This window comes from Anolis sagrei, chromosome 3, assembly GCF_037176765.1.
Source record: "Anolis sagrei isolate rAnoSag1 chromosome 3, rAnoSag1.mat, whole genome shotgun sequence".
Taxonomy (NCBI): domain Eukaryota; kingdom Metazoa; phylum Chordata; class Lepidosauria; order Squamata; family Dactyloidae; genus Anolis; species Anolis sagrei.
In genome coordinates, this window is record NC_090023.1 from 250,890,342 (window position 1) to 250,914,796 (window position 24,455).

A 24,455-nucleotide genomic window follows, 5' to 3' on the forward strand; every position below is an offset into this window, starting at 1 on the left:
AGTCAATCATTGCAGGATGCAAATGTTTTCCCTTCTGCTCCTTCCAAAGTGAAGAGTTGTTGTACTTTAGTTCCTCCAACTTATTTTGATATCCGAAACAATGAATTCTTTTGGCCAATGAAAATGCAATCATAACAAATGACATAACTAAGAAAATATTCGTCTTTTATTACTCTGAGTAGTACACAAAGGAAGAGTCTCAGACTTGCAAAAATACATTCAAAACTAATCTATAACTGATGGAAACACATGAAGCAAATAATGTTCATAAATGCCAGAATCTGTGACCCGGGGCAATGGTCACATCAGTCTGCTTATCAGCAGAGTTGGCACTGAATAAAAGGAAATCTGATAATTTATATTTTAGTTATCTCTTTGTTGTAGATCTCTACAAGGAAATGTGAAATGTGTCCTTTTTTGTTGATCTGACCAAAAGCGGGGAAATATCACCTATTGTACAAGCATGTCAGATGTACACTGAACACCAGGTTCAAAGAAGTTAGACACAAAAAGATCAAACGATGTACATATGTTTTAGTGAGTTCAAAGAGTTCTGTTTGCAGAGACACTGCAAGAGTGAGATAAACTCATTCTCTAGACAGGAAGGGGAGAGATAATTCAGATGAAGAAGAAGTAGTTGATCTCATCTTGGAGAGGGAAGAAACAAGGACACACTCACAGATGTAGTACCCTCTTCTTTCTTTCTCTTTGGAGTCCAGACCACTCACCTCATTCATGTCTAAACTGTTCTGCATACATTATTTCATTCATGTGTTTCCATGAAGCAACAGTATCAACAGTCCTTCTGTGGACTGACAAATGCTGTGGGAAATGTTGAATGGGCCATAAATGCTAGAGAGTGGCCTCCTGCTCCTCTATAAAGATCTGTATTACTGTAAGTGTGTTATTCAATTTATATCAGAGTAAATAAGACAATGCATTGTAAAGTACTGAACCAATAGTGCAGAAATTAAAGTTTGCTGATTTGTCAGGAGACAAAGGCACCTGGGATGTTGGAGGTGAATGATGTCTGACTGTGAGACTGGAGGTGATTTGAAGAGATTATTGGTTAGATTAAGTTGAGATAAGAATTTATTTGAGGCAAGGGAAAACCAGGATTAGGGGTCAGGTATCAGTCAGATTTTTACTTACCCTGTTTTCAGTCAAAAAGGAGGGAAAACATGATGTGCAATTCATATAGATTAATATTTAAATACACAACAATAACAACTGAACCAGTGAATTTTGTAACCATATGCTTTAACACACAAAGTAATCTTGAGGTGTATATTTCACTTCTGTTTAATAAATATTTAGTAACAGACAGTATGACACCCCTGCCCTGGTATCTGTAGGGTATATGTTCTAAGATACACACCTCTTTTAAGGATACTTGAAAATGTGGATGATAGTAAACCACATATTTTTAGTATGCCTGAGCCAGAAGCATTCCATGGAATAATACTGAAGGCCCAAAAACCCATGTAGGCAGGAGAATGGGATATTTTTTGAGCATGGATAGGTGAAGCCATAATAACAAATACATGATTGGGGGGGGGGGGGGGGTCTGTCCATGTCTCTAGGTATATTGTACCTGTTTGTGTTCACACAAGTTGTTCAGTTGTAGGGATTAACTTTGATGACTAGTACTGATTTTCTAAAATTAGATGAGGAAATCGACCCACAAGAGCTGATGAAAGTAAATGTCATAGAATATAGCTACAGCCTGAATATCATCCATCTCTTTTTATATCCTGTGGTGGGTTTAAAGGAATAAAGCCTCCCCCATGGGGAAGATGAAGAAAATCACAAAAGCTCCAGAAGTAAGGTAATGGTTTTTTAAAAGTTGCCAAATTTGGTGGTAATGAGAGAGCAGGATACATAAAGATTCTCACATTTGATATTGGTGGGAAAAGTTAAGGCTCAGCCCCTTCATCAATTATCCCTCAGTGTTATAGACATAAAGTAACTGAACGGAAACTTGTGCCCCTGTTGTGAATGCTCACACTTTGCTATTTTTTTCTTCCCAGAATGTTTGCCTGGTTTTTATGGAGCAGCCTGTCAACAGAGATGTAACTGTTCTTTGGTTTCTTTGTGTGACCATGAAACTGGAGACTGCAAACATCAATGTCCAGCAGGATTCCATGGAGAAAAGTGCAACTTCCGTATGTTCTTGAAGACGTGTTTCTGTTTCTGTATGTGTATGTGTAACTGAAGGGTTTGGCAGAGTTCCATCCACCCCACCTCCTTACCAAATGTACCTAAAAGCATGTTCCTGGAGATTTCCAGGAGGGTGATTAGTGTATTTTTAAAATGAAAAATGGGTAGATAGTTGTTAATGAGAGAAATGTATTCCTCGCCATCTCCAATGTTATGAGGAGAAATTCTGTGCTCCTTGGAGATCTACAGGGTAAAGAAAAATTGGTCCTAAATTATTCAGAATTGCTCAACCTCATTGGAAGTCATTCTCAGGCTCATTTGCCATATGCTTATGAATGCATCAAAACTCATCATATACATGTGAATGCATTCAGCAAGCATCCTGTACACAGTCAAAAGGAAGTTACCCCTGAATCTCCAGGGCAAGATAGTCTCCAAGCACTTGATAGAGCTTCACTTGCATCAAAAATTGCTTTTTAATATTTTCTTGGTTTTTTATTCTTCTGTTGAGATGATAAAAAGCAGGGTGACTCAACAGGAGACCAGAAGGATTACAAGTGTGTAGCTGTACAGCATATGTATGATGGATACGCTGTCTCAATCAGTTAATATAACAGAAGGAAGATACAAATTAAAAGAAGATATTGGATCAGCAGGGAACTGAAACAAATAGACAGATTTTTTTTAATATAGGAAGGAAACTGATTTATTGATAGAGGAGATTTTATTTTTCCTGGTGTAAATTGTACACTAAAGAGCACAGTGTTCACTGAGATCTCTAAGGTGGTTTACCCTCTCTGGACTGTTTTAAGCTATGGATTTCAGGTCCATATCTCGGACTTAAGAATGATATATTGCGAAGTGATGTGGGAAGATCTTCATGACACCATTAAGTATGTCACAGGAAGCATATCACACCTCTTATTCTGATACTCCTTCCTCTTGCACTTAGGGCCAGATATGGGAGTACAGGTCCTGAGACCTGGGAACTGAACCTATAAGTAAGAGACGACAGAAATAGATATAATAAGTAACTGGATCACAGGAGTGGGCCTGACAGCTGTTTGTTCCTGAAACAAACTATGACGACATTCAGTTGCAGACTGGAGGAAGAGCCAAATTGGTTTTTACTGTTCTTACTGTGGTTTTATATTGTTTTAATGCTTAATCTGTACTTTGCTATTATGTGTACTAACTTGTTGTAAATCGCCTTGAGTTGCCAATAGGCTGAGAAAGGCGGTATATAAGTATAATAAATAAATAAATAAATAAATAAATAAATAAATAAATAAGGCAGGAAACCCATTACAGTCCATTATGTGAGAGATTCATTCCCAGGACCCTTTGTGTATAATGATTTCTGTATAAAATCTGGAACCTAAAAAAACAGTGACTGAGAACTACCATAAAATTGCATTTGAGGTCCTAGAAAATGGCTAACAAGGACACCTGTCTAGGTATTTTGTACGTCCTCCAGCAATAGTCTGTGGTATACGTATGCCAGAAATTGATCAGGACAGCTCTTTACATATAGGTGAATCTGCATAATAAGATGGTCTGTATTCCTGACTACATAGCTTTCTGTGGAAACTAGAGCCGCAGGCTATAAAGGCTGCTTTGGACCTGCTGCCAACAGACTTGCTGGCTAGAAGCCTCCGAAAAAGGCTTAAGCAATTTCCCTTCTCCTAAAACTGCCTTTGCTAATTTCTTCATATATTTGTGTGTGCATGGCAGGACAGGTTTGACGCAAGTTTCTTTTTTAAAGTCCATGTTTGGTCTTTTAATAAGTAGGAGTTTGGGGGGAGGGGTTGCAAGCTAGTAGTGCTTATGCTGAAAGTTGCATGATTATTTTCATTTCATTTGTAATGGCATCAGCTTTCAAATGTCTCAGACAGCCTTTTTATCTCATCCCTATTCTCCGTCTCCTGAACTATTTTTAAAAGCACTTAACGCAGATGTTTAATGTAAATCTTAAAGTGCCATATAACCACAAGGATCAGATTTCCCCAAAGTGAAATGATTTCTGTGCTATGTTAGGATTAACATGGATCTAGGTTCCAATTCAGACCCTGAAGAGATTTTAAATCCCAGTATTTTCCATGAGTTTAGACATTCTGAAAACCTTCTAAGGCTTTGAATACTTGCTAGGAAATAATTGATGGGATTTTATTGCTAGTAAACACCTATAAGAATATGCAGCTAGTGTCTGAAATTGCACAAATCATTTTCTCTGGACTTGGAAAGTACTGCAACTGTTTCTACTACACACATTCAATAGATTTTGTCTTCTCTTTTTGTATAGAATTATAATCCCTTTGTGATTGCTCCTCCTTTTTCCTTTTTTTTCCCTTTTAGATTGCCCTGATGGCTTCTGGGGTGTGAACTGTCACTTTGCCTGTGATTCCTGTGAGAATGGAGGACAGTGTAACAAAGAAACTGGGATGTGTGAATGTCCCTCTGGGTACATTGGAAAGTATTGTAATGTTTGTAAGTATGAAGTATTTACAGGTTGGGTTGGGAGAAAACTGAGGTGTAAGAAAATGAACAAGTGACTCTCTTTACAGTCAAATCAATGCAGTTCCCTAAAATGGAACATGAAGGTGTGAATATTTCTTAAAACACCTAATTAAAATTCAGAATGAGAGCAGCATGTATGCAAAAAAAAATCCCCAAAAAACAACACTATAAACTCCAACCCTGCATTCCTATTCTCTGCTTATGATATATTGCTCACAAGCCATTTACAAAGCTGCAATGATTTCATATTAATTTTAATGTTTCAGAAATGTAATAATAACAGGAAACATCACAGGATACCATGTGTGTCACCTGGATTTCCTCTGAGAAAATTACTGTCTCAAGACCACCATTCCACAGAGTGAAGTATAATACCTGTCTAGATTTCTATATAATCATAACACAATGAAATATGATATAAAATTAGTGAACTAGGGGCAGTGATTTCTACAGGTGTTTGATTACACAAGACAACCTAATACAATATTAAAATTAGCAACAGTGGAGCAGCAGTTTCCACAGAAATGTGTTGCACGCAGGAGTGGTGGGTGGGTGGATCGTCCTACCATGGTATTTAGTGATTTTTGAGATCCCCTCTTGTTTAGGGATCTCTAATGAATGGATCGTGACCAGCATTGTTCTCGCTCATGGAAAACAGATGCTTTTGTTTGAGTTCATATATCTAACTGACAAGTCCTGCATGGTGCGTCTCTTTTCAGCTTGTCCCACTGGTTACCATGGAAAAAAATGCTTGCTGCAATGCAGCTGTAACAGTAATGCTGCATGTAGCCCTATCACTGGTGAATGCTCATGTCCCCTGGGTTGGACTGGCTGTGACTGCAAGCAGCATAAGTCAAAGCCTCCATTATCAGCACCTGCTCTTTCTGTCTCATCAGGCATAATCGAAATCCTGAAATCCTGACTTAGGCAATTAACTTTCTCATGCTATGGATATATAGATATATATCCATATAGCCATATAGCCATACATCCATGTTAATCGTTTTGCTTCTGAAATTGTGTATTTATGGGGTTATCTAGCCTGGCTGTTGATAATCCTTAATTATCTAAGTCTGAAGTATGGAGAGCGACGACTGGTGAGGCAGAGAAGCTTTTGATAGAAGAATTTTATTCCATCACTGCGTGTCAGTCCCTCCAAGCACAGTCTGTATTTTCAGTATTCAGATTGGCAACCAGTTTCATCTGCTACCCCCCCCCCCCTCCACTTGTCAATTTTCAATGCAGCTTAGTTAAGGACTAATACACAGTATTACTCCACTGTGTGTGGGGAGGGGGGTATTTGTCTGAACAGTAACTTGTACTGGGTTGCTGTGAGTTTCCCTTACAACAAGTAACTTGTACTCTCTTGAGTTTGAGAGACAATTCCTCAGTTGTGAATATAAATCTTAGATGATTTCCTTCCTCACCTGGAATGCCAAATTATGGCAACCAGAATGTACAGGAGATTATAGGTTGCTAACAGACATCACTTCTATCTGCTTTATTGAGCAATGACCAGGCAGATCATACTATACTACCCATTTAATTGCAGAGCTAGCCAAAGTCTCAATTTCTTTAGAATGGTAAACCTAGGATGGGTTTTACAGGAGCTACACTGGCTTGTAAGGGAATATTTTATGGGATCTGTCCATGGTACAGAAGCTTTTTGGAGAACAAAGTTCAGTACCTTGGATAGCTCCTATTAATCCCAGAATGGATTCAGCAATGTAATAGATGATAGGCTGCTATGATTTAAGTGCAAGAAGTCCAAAGGCATCCTTTCTTGGTTCACTAGAATGCCATCTGCTTCCTCCAAGATTAAATGAATGGGATACTTCATTTTAATTCTTTCAACAACCATGCGATTTCAACAACTTTGCGATTTTCCTACTTCTTGGAAGGGGGTTGGACTGGATGGTCCACAAGGTCTCTTCCAACTCTATGGTTCTATGATTCTATGAAACAGTGATTTACCCAGAACTATCTACCTAATTATCTAGATGACTAAGAGCAATTTTATACATTGAATGATGACTGCACTTTCAAAACCTTATATGTCACAACTACGTGTAATATTTTAAAGAGCATATTTTTAAAGTATTTCCTAAAAACAATGCACAGAGAAGTCCCGAGCATGGAGTTGAACCCAGGCTCTCCTCGTTTAAGTTTAGCATTTATTATGCTAGTCCTCTTACAGCATGTTGCTACTATATTCAAAAGTGACAGGGCTATACAAAGTAAGTGGACCCATTCTTAAAATCTTAGACTTTAAAGGGACTACAAGGTTCATCTAACTTAATTTCCTGCCATGCAGAAATGCACAATTAAAGCACTCCTGAAAGATGTCCATCTGTTTAGCAGTCTACCAATAGCTGTTTATCATGATGGCTGTGTAACCTTCTAGATTCAGAGGAAGTATCTGCTTATTAGTTCTTCAGAAGAAATAACAGGAGAAAGCTAATACTTTCATGTCCAGCTGGGTAGTCCTCCAAATATTGTTGGACTATAATACCCTTGGTTTCACATCTTTGGCTGTTTTTCCTAAGAATTATGGGAGTTGTAGTCAACAATCTCTGGAGACCTATATAACCCCCACTCCTTGCTAGACAAATCATTAAGTTTTGTTATGTTACTCTGAAGTATTGAAAGCGAGAGGTGACAAAAATGACAAATTTTAAAAGCTGATTCACCAGTGGCTACCATGGATAGAAGGAAATATGGCCATCATAGATATCCCAGAGCAAGGATAGGAAAGTATGCCACCCCCACTATTTTTCTCCAGTTCCCATATTGCTTCATATATCTACTGCCCAAATTATATATGATTCATAGCCAGCTAAGCCGGTAGTGAAATATTATGATGGGAGTTGTAATAAATCAAGGGACCCTTATTCCCCATTCTTGCTGTAGACAGGAAGACAACGTCCACTCCAAATGGTGGAGTTTGTTACATCCATTGTTAAACCCTATTATTTTGCCCCATGTAATCCTGGCCTCTGGGGACAATTCCCCGTGGAAGTATACGTGGCTGCAACAACAGTGATGGCAGTTGTGACCCTGTTACTGGGAATTGCTTCTGTGAAGTAGGATGTACTGGGAAACACTGTGAATATTGTAAGCTATTAATCATTTCTTGCTGAAGCAGCACATTTTTAGAATAAATGAATAGGTTTTTTTCTTCTTGGCAAATGCATCTAGGAAGGAGTTTAGCCCATATTCTTTCCAGGATGTAGAAGAGTCTACTTGGAAGGACTCAGATTTCTGCCCAGCCAGAACTTTTAGCTTCATACATATACTATAGTAAAGATAAAGGTTTCCATTGACATTAAGAGTCGTGTCCAACTCTGGAGGTGGTGCTCATCTCCATTTCTAAGCCAAAGAGCCTTCATTTTCTGTAGACACCTCGAAGGTCATGTAGCCAGATTACTGCATGGAGCACTGTTACCTCCCTGCAGAAGCAGTACCTATTGATCTACTCACATTTGCATGTTTTTCAACTGTTAGGTTGGCAGAAGCTGGGGCTAACAGTGGGAACTTATCGCACTCCCTGGATTGGAACCATCAACCTTTTGGTCAACAAGTTCAGCAACTCAGCGGTTTAACCTGCCACATCACTAGGGGCCCCTATAATATACTATATACATATACTATAGAAGGGAGAATAATTTAGGGGCTTTTTTCAGACCGTGCACCTGATTTTAGCATGAAACTTCTTCCGGTTTAATATCTCTTTGTCACATTCCACTTTTACATCAAAAATGTTGTACAAATCAGCTGATGCTATGAAAAAAAGCAACTCCTTATTTTCACATCTTTGTTTCCCAGGTATATATTTAGCCCATTTCTTTTCTGTTTTCTGGAAAGAGGAAATTTACATAATGTGTGCAACTTCACGTATATGTCCATAAAATACATTTTTGAAATGATGAAACCTGGTTTTCTTTCCAAGGGACAGTTGTGCAAGTCCATTTTAGTGTTAAAAAAGAAGAGAGAGGGAAGAAAGAGGAGTTTTTTCTGGTTCCTTTTTTTAGGTTAACAGGTTTATTTCAGCTTGTATGTTTTTGGATTACAGTCCACTGCTTCAAATGCATTGAAGGACACAAATAAACTTCCCTTCCCTCTTTTCTCTATTGAAAGGCAGGTTTATGAGGCACTTGCATTTTACATCCAATATCAGATTATGTGTGTTGTTCACATTTCTTTAGAATGGCAATACCTACACCAAATCAAAGAGGAAAAAATTACTGGGCAGGTGAAACTACTTATTTCAGAATTGCCCAACCAGAAGTACAAAAAGGCAATTTTTAAAGCTGTGATCCACTCATACAGCTATGTTCTGTGGTTATCTTAAAATGAATTTCTTGAAAAGCAACATCAGTGTTCAGTGTTTGTGTATGTGGCAGTCATTTAAACTAATTAGAGACCTTTCAGAATTGATGGCAGGCCTGTGCCTGACTTTGTCCCAATGTATCTCTCTTTTTTTCTGTGAATGCAGAGTGCCCCAAGGGAACTTTTGGCCTCAGCTGTAAATATAGCTGTCAGTGCAAGAATGGAGTGCTCTGTGACCACATGAGTGGAGCCTGCACTTGCACTGCTGGCTGGTTGGGAACCTTTTGTGAGAAAGATATTCTCTCTCCACCTCTCCTCTCTTCTCTCTGTAGCCTCTTCAAAAAAGGAGTTGATGCGTTTTCAAGGGTGACATTTTAAAATCTGTTGTAATGATTGTATTGATCTGCTCAAGAAGTGGGGATAATTTACCAGGCAAGTGCAGACAACGTAGGGCCAGTCCTTTAAACACAGTTAAAGAGGTCAGGAACTCATGACACCATTATGTTCTCCCCATTTCTTCCATGGAGCACATCTAACAGTGATCCATTGCAAAGCCCAGAAGTGTAGTTGCAAGAAGGGCAGATTATTAAATATTAGAAAGACAGAGTTGGAAGAAGCAAAAACAAAAACAAAAAAAACACAACAACAACAAATGCCATTCCGTCCAAATTCATTCTGCTATGTGGGAATCAAATCATTCCCAACAGGTGGCCATCCAGCTTCTGTGTGAAAACCTTCAGAGAATGCGACTCCACCACATTCCAAGGCAGCATATTCCACTGTAGAATAGCTCTTACTGTCAAAAGCTTCTTCCTAACAATATAGAATCCATTCTCTTGTAGTTTAAATTCAGTGTTGTGTGTCCTGGTCTTCTGAATAAAACAACCCTGCTCCCTCCTTAATATGATATCCTTTCAAATATTTGAACTTGGCTATCATATAACTTCTTTCCCTTCTCTTCTCTAGGCTAACAGACCCAGCTCCCTAAGCTGCTCCTCATAAGACATGGTTTTGAAACCCCTTACCCTTTTGTTTGCCTTCCTCACAGTGTCCGATATGGAACCGCCAGTGGCACATTGGGTTAAACCCTTGTTCTGGCCAGACTGCTGACCAACAGCTCAGTGGTTCAAATCTAGGGAGAGTGTGGATGATCTCCCTCTGTCAGCTCCAGCTCCCAATGTGGGAACATAAGAGAAACCTTCCACAAGGATGGTAAAACATCAAACATCTGGGAATCCCTGGGCAATGTCCTTGCAGACGGCCAATTGTCTCACACCAGAAGCAACTTGTAATTTTTCAACTTGCTCCTGACATGAAAAAAGTGTCCAGTATTAGAATTTTGCCCTACCCTGGGATGCAATTTTCCTTCCTTCCATATTTACATCCACCCAGTAACTGAAAACTCTAGTTAAGCATTTAGAAATGACCATTTAGGTATCCAAAGAAAAGGGATAGGTGTAATGACCCAAAGTAGGTGAGTGAGCACAGCAAAATATGAGTTCAAAGTGTGAATTATTTTCCATACCCCATTCTGCAATACCAGACATTCAGTGAATGAACAAAAGTTCTTTGTGGAGGCAGAATTCTTATTGAAGTAAGGACATTTTATTCTCTTGAAAAATATCCCTTGTGGCAGAAACTACAGTCAGTGCAGTAAAGGATTAGTATTTCGTCCTCTTAACTGAGATTCTTCATTTTTTTTTGTCTCTAATGTGAAGGAATATAGCAGGAGTTCACATCAGTTCTGATGTAGCTCTCAACAGCAATTAAATGAGTAGGTGGAAAGGAGAAGAAGGCTGCCAAAAATGAATGAGCATTGAGCACTTCTACCTCATGCTTTCAAATCTCCTAACCAGCTACATGGCAAGACTTGTAGCTATGTGCTTGAACTTGGGGGATTATATCTCCAATCCACCTTTACTATATGTGTGTGTGTGTGTGTGTGTATAGACACACACATATACATAGAAACATACAATCTTCAAAATTCAGCAGTCAAAATACAAATATTTCCCCCAATCCCACCTCCACCACAGCCTCATAACCCCCCCCCCCCGAACGGTTTACTACTCTTGCTATATTTCTTACAATTGTTCAATCATGAAAATAGTCTTATTTAGCTCCTTATATCTATCTTTCCCCTTTATTCTGGAAATGAGACCCTTCCATCTCCGATCCACCTCAACTTTTCAGTACTCTGATATGTGCCTTTGAGTACAAAAGCTTTAATCTTGCTGTTTTTGTGAACCTATCAGAGATATTTCTTGGCAGAATCTTTCAGAGGAGGTTTGCCTTTGCCTTCCTGTGAGATGAGCCAGTTTTATTTCCATGGTAGAGCAGTCATTCGAAGTATCCTAGTTCAACACTGAAATCTACTGGATTTCCGCAATCATCTTGACAACTGGGTTGTAGTTTAAATACTTTTTCCAACCTCTAGTCATTGTTTCAATGGGAGTAACAATCAAACTTATCAGGCCTTGCTGGCATTGTTGTTTTGACAAGGACATTCCCTGCTCATTCTCTGCTGTCCCACTTCCTAAGTTATTTTTTTATGATGTCCCGATTTCTCTCTCTATGTCCCATTCCCCCATTGTCTTTTATCCTTTCTGCAAATCCAATTCAAAATGCAGAAGCAGTTTGCACTCAGTAGCGGAGAATGAATTGCAGAGGGCAGACACTTGCCCTTCCAGAACTCAGCACACAAGTTCTATGATTTCTCAGCTTATTATGATAGTTTTGTATATTTTTCCTAATTAATATTTTTCCTCTTGTCTTTTAGCCACACACTTTTGACCAAACTCTAATGTGGCTTGACCACATGGAGGACATGTATGTTGATCTCTGGGAATCTTCACAAGTAGTAAAATTTGGAAAAGTGGAAAATCAATTGAACAGTTGCATGTTTGGTCTGAAAGTATGAATCAGAACAAGTTCTGGGGACCGCAATGTAAGGGAGATGTTGAAAAGCTGGAGTGTTTCCAGCTAAAGTAATCAAGGGTTTGAAGAACAAGCCCTTTGAGGAGCAGCTGAAAGAGCTAGGCATGTTTAGCCTGCTGAAGAGAAGGTTGAAAGGAGACATGATAGCCATGTATCAATATGTGAGAGGAAGTCATAGGGAGGAGGGAGCAGGCTTGTTTTTTGCTGCCCTGGAGACTAGGATGTGGATCAATGGCTTCAAACTACAGGAAAGGAGATTCCACCTGAACATTAGAAAGAACTTCCTAAGTGTGAGAGCTGTTCACCAGTGGAACTCTCTGCCTCGGAGAGTGGTGGATGTTCCTTCTTTGGAGGCTTTTAAAGAGAGGCTGGATGGCCGTCTGTTGGGGGTGCTTTGAATGCAATTTTCCTGCTTCTTGACAGGGGGGTTGAACTGGATGGCCCACGAGGTCTCTTCCAACTCTTTGATTCTATAAGTCAAAGTACTTGGAGAATTCTCAAGGATCACATTCTTCAGGTATATATAGAAGTCAGCTTATGTGATCGTACTATTACTGCATCTATATTGTAGAGTTAATGCAGTTTGGTACCACTTTAACTGCCATGACTCAATGCTATGGAATTCTGGGATGTAAAATTTGGCTTAGCAGCACTAGCATTCTTTGGCAGAGGAGGCTAAAGACTTGTAAAACTGCAACTTCCAAAGCAAGGGGTGAATTAGAATTATTTTCTGCATCTACTGAGTCATCCGCTAGCAAGTTCTGCAAAGTTGCTTCACTTTCCAGTGCTGGATAGAGAATAAAAGCAATCAAGTGACATTCTATTTTGGATAGACCTATGATAATGCTTGTTTATGTGCATGTTTTGCCAGAGATGATCTTCAGCTTATCCTATTTTAGAAACCTGTCTCTTCCACACTGAATTTTTTACACTTCTTGTCATGAGAGTTGCTATGTTTCTTTGTCAGTGTTATCTTCGCCTGAGTCCTCATATAGTGGATTATTCTTTGGTAAAATGTTTATTTCATATCTTGCATGCACCTACTGCCCTCTAGCGGATACAAGGACACTTTGCAAGGTTTGGTACCCAGAATATTCAGAGTACCAAATTCTATTCACCCGTCAATACAATTTGTATGTGCCTTCATGTAGATTTATGGTGAACACATGAATTTCATAGCGTTTTCTTAGACAAGGAATACTCAGAGGTGGTTTGCCAATGTCTTCATCTGAAATGTAGACTACAATGCCTGTCATTTGATCTCCCATCTAAGTACTAACCAGGTCTGATCAACTTCCAAAATTAGACAGGATTTGGTGCTATTAGGATATTTAGGCAGTTAATGTATTGTTGAAGGCTTCCATGGCCAGAATCTCTGGGTTGTTGTAAGTTTTTTGGGCTGTATGGCCATGTTCTAGAAGCATTCTCTCCTGACATCAAGAGAGAATGCTTCTAGAACATGGCCACACAGCCCAAAAAACCTACAACTTTAGGCAGTTACTTTAAAAAAACAAAAAAAACTTAAGGAAGTTGGGTTGTTGTAGGGTTTTTCGGGCTATATGGCTATGGTCTAGAGGCATTCTCTCCTGACGTTTCGCCTGCATCTATGGCAAGCATCCTCAGAGGTAGTGAGGTCTGTTGGAACTAGGAAAAAAAGTTTATATATCTGTGGAATGACCAGGGTGAGACAAAGGACTCTTGTCTGCTGGAGCTAGGTGTGAATGTTTCAACTGACCACCTTGATTAGCATATAATGGCCTGACAGTGCCTGGAGCAATCTTTTGTTGAGAGGTGATTAGATGTCCTTGTTTGTTTCCTCTCTGTTGTTGTGCTGTTGCAATTTTTGAGTTTTTTAATACTGGTAGCCAGATTTTTTTTCATTTTCATGGTTTCCTCCTTTCTGTTGAAATTGTCCACTTGCTTGTGTATTTCAATGGCTTCTCTGTGTAGTCTGACATGGTGGTTGAATGTTATTATAATGTCTTTATGGAGATCAGGTAGCAGTGAGCTAGCCTTTTGAGTCACAGGACTTTTCATTCACTTAACAAAACCAGGAGCAGAGGAAGCTTCACATGTTGACTTGCATCCAGTGCAAAATGTTTACTAATTGCCTGATACATGTACTACTCGTGATGTGGAACATAATTTCTCCCTTCCTTGGTGCATCTTCCTTTGTATCTCATCCTTGCTGGGACACATGCAAAGAAACCGTGAGCCCTTATAAAATATGAGGATACCAATTGATTAAATAAAGAAATTGATGCAATTAATAAATTTGATGCAAGCAAAAAGTAAAATGTGCATCTTATTAATGTATTAATAATATGCTCTTCTTCCAGAGCAAGCTGAAAGTAAAACTGGAGCCAGCATGGCATGGTAGTATGACTCTGGAGACCAAAGTTTTATTCCCAGCTCAGCCATTACATCCACAGGGAGACAAGTTACACGCTCATAGGCTCAGAAAACACCAAGATAGATTCATACTTGAATTCTCCAACAGCTTGAAGGCACAACAGCAACAAATAGTATAACTCCTTGGCCATGTATGCACTTCATACCCTTGTATACATGAGATGAGAGATTATGCAATTATAGCAGTATGATTTCCACCACAGCTATATTCTCACTGGTATGGAGAGAGGGCAATGTATTTGGTTGCTTTCTAATTTGGGGATGAGCACTGACCGGAGGAAAAGACTTTTAGTATTGAGGGTGGCTTTATGTACATTGGTGCATGCATTACAATGCAGAGATCTTTCAAGATAGTAGTAGTACCAGAAAGTTTCACACTTGTGGAGAATGATACAATGAGGTATGTTCAGCTTGGAGCAGAGAAGACTGAGAGGTGACATGATAGCCATATTTATATCTCAATGGATGTGATGTAGAAGATGAAGCAAGCTTGGGATGCTGCTGTGAGTATTCCAGAAGCATTCTCTCCTGACATTTCATCCACATCTATAGCAGACATCCTCAGAGGTTGAGAGTCTGTTGGAAAACAGGCAAATGGGGCTTATATATCTTTGGAATGTTCAGGGTGGGAGAAAGAACTCTTGTCTGTTTCAGGCAAATGTGAATGTTGCAATTGGCCAGCTTGATTAACATTGAATAGCCCTGCAGCTTCAAAACCTGGCTGCTTCCTTTGGAGGATTCCTTTGTTGGGAGGTGTTGCCTCAAACAGACAAGAATGCAGAACATAGGATATGTCAGGTCCATGGGATAGGGAGTTCTCCCAAGAGCTGCTTCACTTGAAGATAGGGAAAACAATCTTCAGTCCTAGTAATTCAACATATAGTTTCAGCACATAATGGATTTTCTTTCATGAGTGGCTTTTAAATTCCAAGAACAAATAAGATGTCTGCATTATCAGACCTGAAGGTGCAATAAAAAGCTTTCATTCCTGCAATTCACAAAAAAAGTCATACTGTTGAAATCAGATTGTCAATGCGCTTCTTCATTTGTTTAAAACTGAGATAAGATCATTACTAGTTTTTCTTGATCAAGATGCAAGCTGAATTTAAATGATCGGGTATTTGTATCAATCACAGATTGGATCCCTCTCCTAAGTGAGAGTCAATTGACATAGATTACTATTATTCTTGTATAAATGTAAAAAATTAAAAATTCATTATTGATATCTTATGAATATGTGGGCTGGAGGTTTAGCACAGCTGGTAAATCACCAACAACCATAAGATCTATCAACCGATAGGTTGCAAGTGCAAAGCCTGGGTCAGTGTGAGCTGCCGACTGTCAACCCTGCTCACGGTTGACCTAAGTTCAAAACCAGCTTTAGCTGTAATTAGAGAAATTGGGTACTGCTAAAAGTGGGGAACGTGTTTTGCGATGCCATAAAAAAAGAAAATCAGAAAATTTATTTATTTATTTATTTATTTATGCGCTTGTATACCGCTAATATCTCAGCCTAAATTGGGGACTCATTGCGGTTTACAACACTTAAAAAACAACAATATTCAGTTTAAAAGCGTAAAACACATATACAATACAAATTATTGGGCCACCAATAACCATCCAATGCATCTCGTAACTGGAGTCGCAATCCAAATTCATCGTCCATGATTACCAGTCCTTTAGTCATCATAATTCGTTGCAACGGATTAACCGAATGCTTGTTTAAACATCCATGTCTTCAATCTTTTCCGAAACACCATCAGCGAGGGGGCTGATCTTACCTCTATGGGGAGGGTGTTCCAAAGCCGAGGGGCCACCACAGAAAAGGCCCTGTCTCTCGTTCCCGCCAGCCGCACTTGTGAAGCCAGCGGGATAGAGAGCAGGGACTCCCCAGAAGATCTTAGGGTCCTGGTGGGCTGATAGGTTGAGATACGTTCGGATAGATAAGTTGGGCCAGAACCGTTTAGGGCTTTAAAGGCCAACGCCAGCACTTTGAATTGAGCCCGGTAGCAAATCGGCAGCCAGTGGAGCTGGTGCAGCAGAGGAGTTGTATGCTCCCTGCGCCCCGCTCCTGTTAGCATCATGGCTGCCGCCCGTTGGACTAATTGGAGCTTCCGGGCTGTCTTCAAAGGCAACCCCACGTAGAGAGTGTTGCAGTAGTCAAGACAGGATGTAACCAAATTGTGGACTACCGTGGCCAAGTCAGACTTCCCAAGGTACGGTCGCAGTTGACACACAAGTTTTAACTGTGCGAATGCTCCCCTGGTCACCGCCGAAACCTGGGGTTCCAGGCTCAGCGATGAGTCCAGGATCACACCCAAACTGCAAACCTGCGTCTTCAGGGGGAGTGCGACCCCGTCTAACACAGGCTGTAACCCTATACCCTGTTCGGCCTTGCGACTGACCAGGAGTACCTCTGTCTTGTCTGGATTCAATTTCAATTTGTTCGCCCCCATCCAGACCGTCACAGCGGCCAAGCACCGGTTCAGGACCTCGACAGCCTCCTTAGTAGCAGGTGGGAAGGAGTGACAGAGTTGGACATCATCTGCGTACAGATGACATCGGATTCCGAAACTCCGGATGATCTCGCCCAGTGGCTTCATGTAGATGTTAAACAACATGGGAGACAGTATTGAACCCCGAGGAACCCCACAAGACAAAGGTTGTGGGGTTGAACAGGAGTCTCCCAGTAACACCTTCTGAGACCGGCCCTCGAGGAATGAGCGGAGCCACTGCAGAACAGTACCTCCAAGACCCATCCCCGCGAGGCGTCCCAGAAGGATACCGTGGTCGACAGTATTGAAGGCCGCTGAGAGGTCGAGCAGCACCAACAGGGACACACTCCCCCTGTCGAGCTCCCGACCGACGCAGATCACCCACTAAGGCGACCAAAGCTGTCTCGGTACCATGCCCCGGCCTGAAGCCAGACTGTGCCAGATCCAGATAATCTGTGTCTACCAAGAATGCCTGGAGTTGTGAGGCCACCACACGTTCCATGACTTTGCCCAAAAAGGGGAGATTGGAAACAGGCCGATAGTTGACAAATTGAGTGGGGTCCAGTGATGGTTTCTTCAACAGCGGTTTTATCACAGCTTGCTTTAAGCTGGCTGGAATTTTGCCCTCCCGAAGGGAGGCATTAACCACCACCTTCACCCACTCGGCCAATCCCCCTCTGGCCTCCTTCAGAAGCCAGGATGGGCAGGGGTCTAGGATGCATGTGGTAGCTCTCATTCCTCCAAGCACCTTGTCCACATCCTCGGATTGAACCAATTGAAATGAATCCATCAAAACCGACAAGCAGATGCTCGTGTTACATCCTCAGATACTGCCATTAATATGGTATCCAGTCCAGAGCGGATCAAAGCGACTTTGTCTGCGAAGAACCGAGCAAAGGCTTCGCAGCGAGCTGCCGAGTCATCAGGGCACCCGTCCTGAGTGGTGGGTTTTAATAGGCCTCTGACAACTCGGAACAGTTCGGCCGGACGGTTCTTTGCAGACGCAATAGTGGCCGCGAAGAAAGTCTTCTTTGCGGCTTTTATTGCCGCGGCATATGCCCTTAAAAAGGACACAAACCGTGTTCGATTTGGCTCGCTCGGATCCGAACGCCGCACGCTCTCTAGTTCCCTCTTCTTTCGCTTCAACGCTGCCAGCTCCTCAGTGAACCAAGGAGCTGGTTTAGCTCGGCTACTTGAGAGGGGACGTTCTGGAGCGATCGTGTCTATTGCCCTAGTCATCTCCCCATTCCAGAGCGACCAGAGCATCAACAGGATCACCAACCGAGGTGGCGGGAAATTCCCCAAGAGCCATCAGGAATCCATCCGGATCCATAAGCCTCCTGGGGCGGACCAGTTTAATGGGCCCTCCACCTCTGCGGAGGTTGGGGGGGTGCAGTGAGTCTAAAACTGACCAGGTGGTGGTCGGTCCATGGCAACGGAGAGATGGATAACTCCTCAACACCGCCACCTTCCTCCCATCCCTGGCAGAAAACCAAGCCCAATGTATGTCCAGCACTGTGGGTGGGGCCAGATACTTGTTGGGACAGCCCCATGGTTGCCATGGTAGACATGAAGTCCTGAGCCGCTCCCGATAAGGCAGCCTCGGCATGGACATTGAAGTCCCCCAGCACAAGCAGCCGTTGGGACTCCAATGCCAGGTCCGAGACCACCCCCGCTAGCTCAGGCAGGGAGACTGAAGTGCAGCGAGGTGGACGGTACACTAACAGAATCCCTATTCTGTCCCGGTCACCCACCCTCAGGTGGACGCATTCAAAATTTGTTGACTGCGGGATGGGGGCCCTGGTCAGAAGAATGGAATCTCTATAGACCACTGCAACTCCGCCTCCCCGCCCTCCGGATCTCGGTTTCTGCTGCACAGAGAAACCTGGTGGGCAAAGCTGGGTTAAATTTACACCTCCCGCTTCGTCCAACCAGGTCTCTGTGATGCACGCCAGATCTGCCCGTTCATCCAGGATTAAATCCTGGATGAAAGTTGTTTTACCGTTGACAGATCTGGCGTTCAACAGCACCACTTTCAATTCGGAGGGACCGCCATCCTGGTTACACCGACTTACCATATCAGGAGACCGATTTGGAATTACTAATGTTGTTCCACATTCCCTAGGCCGAATTAAAGGTCTCCCTTTCCCGTATCTCCCCCTCCCCACCACGACTTCTATGGGGGCTCCCCGGTTAACGGAACCCTCTCCCTCCTCCATGACGCATTGAGCAGCCAAAGTATCCACTCGTAATTCATTGTTGGCTGTATGGTATGTTATAGTTCCAGGATGCCATAGTCCGTTAAACTCCGGTCTTTCTGATCTACTCCGTTCCCTCTCTCTACCAAAAACAATTAACAGCAAGAATAACAGATGCCAGGGAATGGGTAGTGACATGGATAGTAGCTATTAACACTGTCAAAGGAGTTCTTAAAGTGCAGGAGTTCTTAAAGTGCAAATAGATAATTGTATCAACATACACGATGGTATAAGTAATTAAAGTGCAGTAGCTTAGTCAATTGGCTCTAAAGTGCTCGAATGGAGTGCGTCATGGAGGACTTAAATTCAGTGCAAGATGGTTGAGTCGATTAAAGTGCTTTGCTCGGTGACCAAAAGGAAGGAGGAAATCCTGATGGCTCTTCATCATAAAGGATGGCTGAACTTGAGCCCAACCTTCCATGGCACCAAAAAAGCTGGACACTAAGTTCTGTCTATCTGTGTATTGTCTATACAAAGCAGCATTGAATGTTTGCCGTGTTTGTGTACTGTGATCCACCCTGAGCCCCCATCGGGGTGAGAAGGGCAGAATATAAATAAAGTGTTGTTGTTGTTATGTTGATTGAAACTTCACCAAGAGGCAAAATAGAACTTTCTTATGTAGCAAGTATGAATCAAGTATAATCAGAGAAAATTTTGTAGTCATGTCTCTTGTCCAAAAGCAAGGTTGATCCAGAAGTCAGTTTATTGCCTTGAGACTCTGTCTGAACCATAGACACTGTTTGTTTGTTTGGGCTGAAAACAAACAAACAACCAAACCCAATGCAGCTTGAATTCGCCTTCAGAAAAGTTGAACTGTTTGATGCAGGTCAGGGCGTTCCTGCAAACTATTTGAATGGTAAATTTCCAGTCGTACTTGTATTCCTAAAAGTTCTGTTTCGTTGGGATGGTGGAGAACAAAGATTGCTCTCTATAATTATGCTTCTACATATCAGAATTACCACTTCTTCATTTCTCTGTCCTTAGCTTGTCCACATGGCTTCTTTGGGGTTGACTGTGGCCAGATATGTGACTGCAAGAATGGAGCTGCCTGTGATCACATTGCTGGAACATGTCAGTGTCTCCCTGGCTGGATTGGACTGAAGTGCGACCAACGTATGTATTTGTTACCACACAATCTCCAGTAATCCTCACCAAACTACTTAGAATTCCTAAACTATAAATCAAGGCACATGCACATGCCAGATTCATGTATGCAGCATAATTTACCCAGCAATTTCCACTTTGAGAATTCCTCCATGGAACTCCCCAACTTACATGTTTTGCATTCCTTCACATTAAAAAAGTGACTGGCACTTCACTGATAACAACTGCTAGGCAACCAGTAAAAGTAATAAAGTTAGCTGTGCATTGACTATTAGTTATTTATACATACAGTGCTTTGTTGGATCAGAGCCAGGAAGTATTTTTTTCTTAAAGGAGATAACAGGGCTTGATTAACAAGGATATGATGATTTCAATTCTGATGGTCTAGTTATTTGAAATTATTGCCACATGTGGGCTGTGATTTGTTTCCTGTATTTAGGTATTAACCATATTCTTGCATAATAGCTGATGCCACTCCTAATCACAAAAGATTAATTTATTTATGAAAGCATTTCAATAGCAGATATTCCCATGGTGCATTTGATTTTTTGAAATCACAGCATCGTGGGAGCCACATGAACATAGGTAATGGGATGCAAGCAAAGCTAAGGTGATCATGCTAGACCAGATCTTTCACACAATCCAATTCTACATAGATTCTATTTCTGATGATTTCTCAACTTCATCTTTTGTGAGCGGTCTCTTCATGTGAATCCATCTTTTGATGTGGTTATCTTGTAATCCAGAGCTGAGGAACCTGTGGCCAATAAGATGTTGTAATGTTCCAGCTCTCAGAGTTCCCATACACCAGGACCAGTTACCAATGGGGGTGTCAAGATAACATCTCTGACCATTAGCTCCTTGCAGCAGTTATGATTTATGATATTTTTCTGCTGGTGAATTTTGGAGCTTTCACTATTCAGCTCATGTTGTTGCTATGATCATTTCTGACTGATGGTGACTCTCAGATGAACCTATCATGGGTCTTCTTGGCAAGGATAGTTCATATGAAGTTTTCTTTTATCTTTGGTCAATGGATTCTTTAAAAGACTTTGTACTGGTTTCCTATAGATAACCAAACTTACTTATCATAAATAATATATTTGCCATTAGGCTTGTGCATGGCTTTGGAGTGGTCGGTTCCCTTTGGCCAACCCGGCTTGTTTGGCTTGACCAGATGACCGTAATGGTAAGGGCTTAGCCATCATACATTTTTGTCTGTTATGGGACCACATGGCAGCTCCTCCTCCCCTATTTGGCACCACACGGCTGCTGCATGCTACTCATATGGGGTTTCCCTATGAGTCCTGCCTGTTGGGCAAATCAAAATAGAAAAACACAGTCATGTGTCTTACACAAACTGTGTCTAAGGAAAAGGTCCCAGGAAGGAAGCTTCCTTAACTCTGTTCTTCAAACCCAGGCTCCCTTGAAAGGAAAAAGGGAAAGGAATGGAAAAGGGGACCTTGTAAGTTCCCTATTCCTGCCAGTGGGTCGGATATTCCCAGATCTTTCAGATGCAGACCAGAAACAGCTATTCAACAACCCACCCCTTTTTGGGAGGTGCAAGAAAACGGATCCGTGGGTCTCCCGAAATTTGGTCAGCAGAAATGGATTGAGGTTCAACCAAAATGCACAAGCCTACTTGCCACAGAGAAACAGGGATTATTTGAGAGAAACACAGTGCTCTTTGGATCAGTACTAGGAATAAATTCAAGAAATCTTGTGGTGTTTGCAGTATGTCTCAAAGTAACAATGTCACCAGCTGCTACCTCACCTACAGCCAGGATATCCAGAAAACACCCAAGAAAGACATTTATTGAGGGCAAGATTAGAACAAATTATTTATTGTCCATCTTGTCATTTCATTCATCACAGAATGAGTTATTTTGACACATACCCCCGTGCATCTGATATATTGCACTTTGTAATAGATATCTCTTCTAGAAGCCAGAAATTCTCCCTGTGTATATCACTATAGCAGATTTGATTGTGAGTAGTTTACTATCTTCCATTTGTGCAAAATGGGTTTCAACCAATAATTTTGAAGGAGTAGAATGCAATCTGTGAATGTCTTTACAATATTTATGTGGCCTGGGGACCATAGTGGAGAACTAAATATCCTAAAGATATCCTGACTGCTTTTGAAACCTAAGCATGGTCAGTCTTGGTTAGTTCTTCGATGAAATACCATCAACAAATACTAGAAGCTGTAGCCTACTGTGAGGAAAGAACTTGAAAACCACCTATGTGTATTTTTGCCCAGAAAACCCTTATGAAATTCATAAAGTTACTGTAAATCATCAGGTGACTTGAAGGTGCATAAACACACAGAGAGAGACTATAGCACAGAACTGCGCTCTATGTGGGGCTGCCCTTGAAAACGGCTCGGAAATTCCAACTGGTTCAACGGGCGGCGGCCAGGATGTTAACTGGTGCTCCTTACAGAGAGAGGTCAACCCTCCTGTTTAAGGAGCTCCATTGGCTGCCGTTCACCTACAGAACCCAATTCAAGGTGCAGGTGCTTACCTACAAAGCCCTAAATGGTTTGGGACCTGCCTACCTCCGTGACCGCATCTCCGCTTATGCTCCCTTCGGTCATCTGGAGAGGCCCTGCTTGCGATCCCACCTGCGTCGCAGGCGCGCTTGGTGGGGACGAGGGATAGGGCCTTTTCTGTGGTTGCCCCCCAACTTTGGAATGACCTCCCCAAAGACATTAGACTAGCTCCCACGTTGGCAGTCTTTAGGAAGAACTTGAAGACCTGGCTATTCCGACGTGCCTTTCCAGAATAGGATAACCCAGCACTTTGTCCCAGAAGCACTTTACTAGAGTTTAAGACTCTCTGCACATTGCACTTGCCCAGAATTCCAATACACCTCCTGTCACACCCAGCACTTTTTTAACCTGTACCCATCATTGGCCCGGCCATGGTTTTTATTGTGTAATAGTGTAATGTTTTGTTATTGCTTATGTTTTTAATTTGCTTTCTTTTGTATTGTTGTTGTTTACTGCTGTTGTGTTGAGGCCTTGGCCTTTGTAAGCCGCATCGAGTCCTTCGGGAGATGCTAGCGGGGTACAAATAAAGTTTAATAATAATAATAATAATAATAATAATAATAATAACTTTGCATGCAGAAAGTCTTAGTTTGGACCTCTGCTGTTTCCAGTTTAAATAATCTGGTAGTGGGTGACATGAGACCTGGCACGTGGCTACTAGTTAAAGAAAACACTAAGAGTGCTCATGTGGTGGAGTTCAGCTGGGTGTCTACACTAATTCTGCCATGAGTGATGGTTGTCTAGCCAATGCCAGAGACTATAGAAAAGAGTAATCTGGAAATAATTGACTGAGGAGCAATATAAACATGGCTATTGGCACATGAAGTTGCTAGAACTGGGCAAAAGAGAAAGCAAACTTCCTTTCTAGTGTTCCAAATACTTAGGACCTTATTACATTGGGAAATACTCCATTTCTAAGACTGTTTGAGAATGATTTTGAATGGGTCACATCACCTGAAGCTTGCCCCATTCAATCATTATTCTGTCAGAATCCATCTGCAAAAAGAAACTGATTATTTGAAGACTGAATTCTAATTGTGTTTGTTGAAATACTATGGATTCTTCCATTGTTGAAGCCCTGTTTTTGTGTGTGATAGGAAAATCTATGTGCCATCCATCAGCAATGACACTTTTTAAAAGGTCATAGAGTGATGTGGGGTGTTTGAATTGATTAGAAGGAGCCAGATCTCCGTGATGTGATGAGTCAAAGCGCAGGATTTTCAAATCATAAGAATTGGAATAATTGGGTGTGATGAGGAGAGTATGCATCCTGTCTCAATACAATATGCATTCAGTCCTAACAAAATATAGAATGCATACTGATATAAACAGATTATATCCCAATGTGATAAAGTCCTAAAACATGGAGCAATGGATCCTAACTACAGGAAAAAAAAGTTTCCACCTAAATATTAAGAGAAGCTCCTTGAAAGTAAGAGCTGTTTGAATATGCTGCTTTGGGGTGTAGTGGAGTCTCCTTCTCTAGAGATGTTTAAACAGAGGCTGGATGGCCATTTGTCAAGAGTACTTTGATTGTGTATTCCTGCATGGCAGAATGGAGTTGGACTGGATGGCCCTTGTGGTCTTTTCCAACTCTATGATGCTGTGATTCTATTATTCTAAAGCTAGTGGCCATATTTTAGAGTTCAGTATTGCCATTTCAGTGCTCACCTGGTACAAGGATTATCT

The 24,455-nt window shown here is 41.4% G+C and overlaps 1 protein-coding gene across 11 annotated transcripts in view; it reads left to right on the forward strand.

Moving 5' to 3' along the window:
* Positions 1-24,455, forward strand: part of LOC132770524 (multiple epidermal growth factor-like domains protein 6) — a 267,021-nt gene that overhangs the window by 193,941 nt on the left and 48,625 nt on the right. For all 11 annotated transcript variants that reach the window (XR_010909523.1, XM_067466032.1, XM_067466033.1 and 8 more), the window contains 3 exons: positions 2,031-2,165; positions 4,516-4,647; positions 20,093-20,221. Coding sequence is in view for 10 of the 11 variants with exons in the window: in XM_067466032.1 (XP_067322133.1) it covers positions 2,031-2,165; positions 4,516-4,647; positions 20,093-20,221 (396 nt within the window). In the remaining variant the exon portion in view is untranslated. The remainder of the gene's footprint in view (positions 1-2,030; positions 2,166-4,515; positions 4,648-20,092; positions 20,222-24,455) is intronic.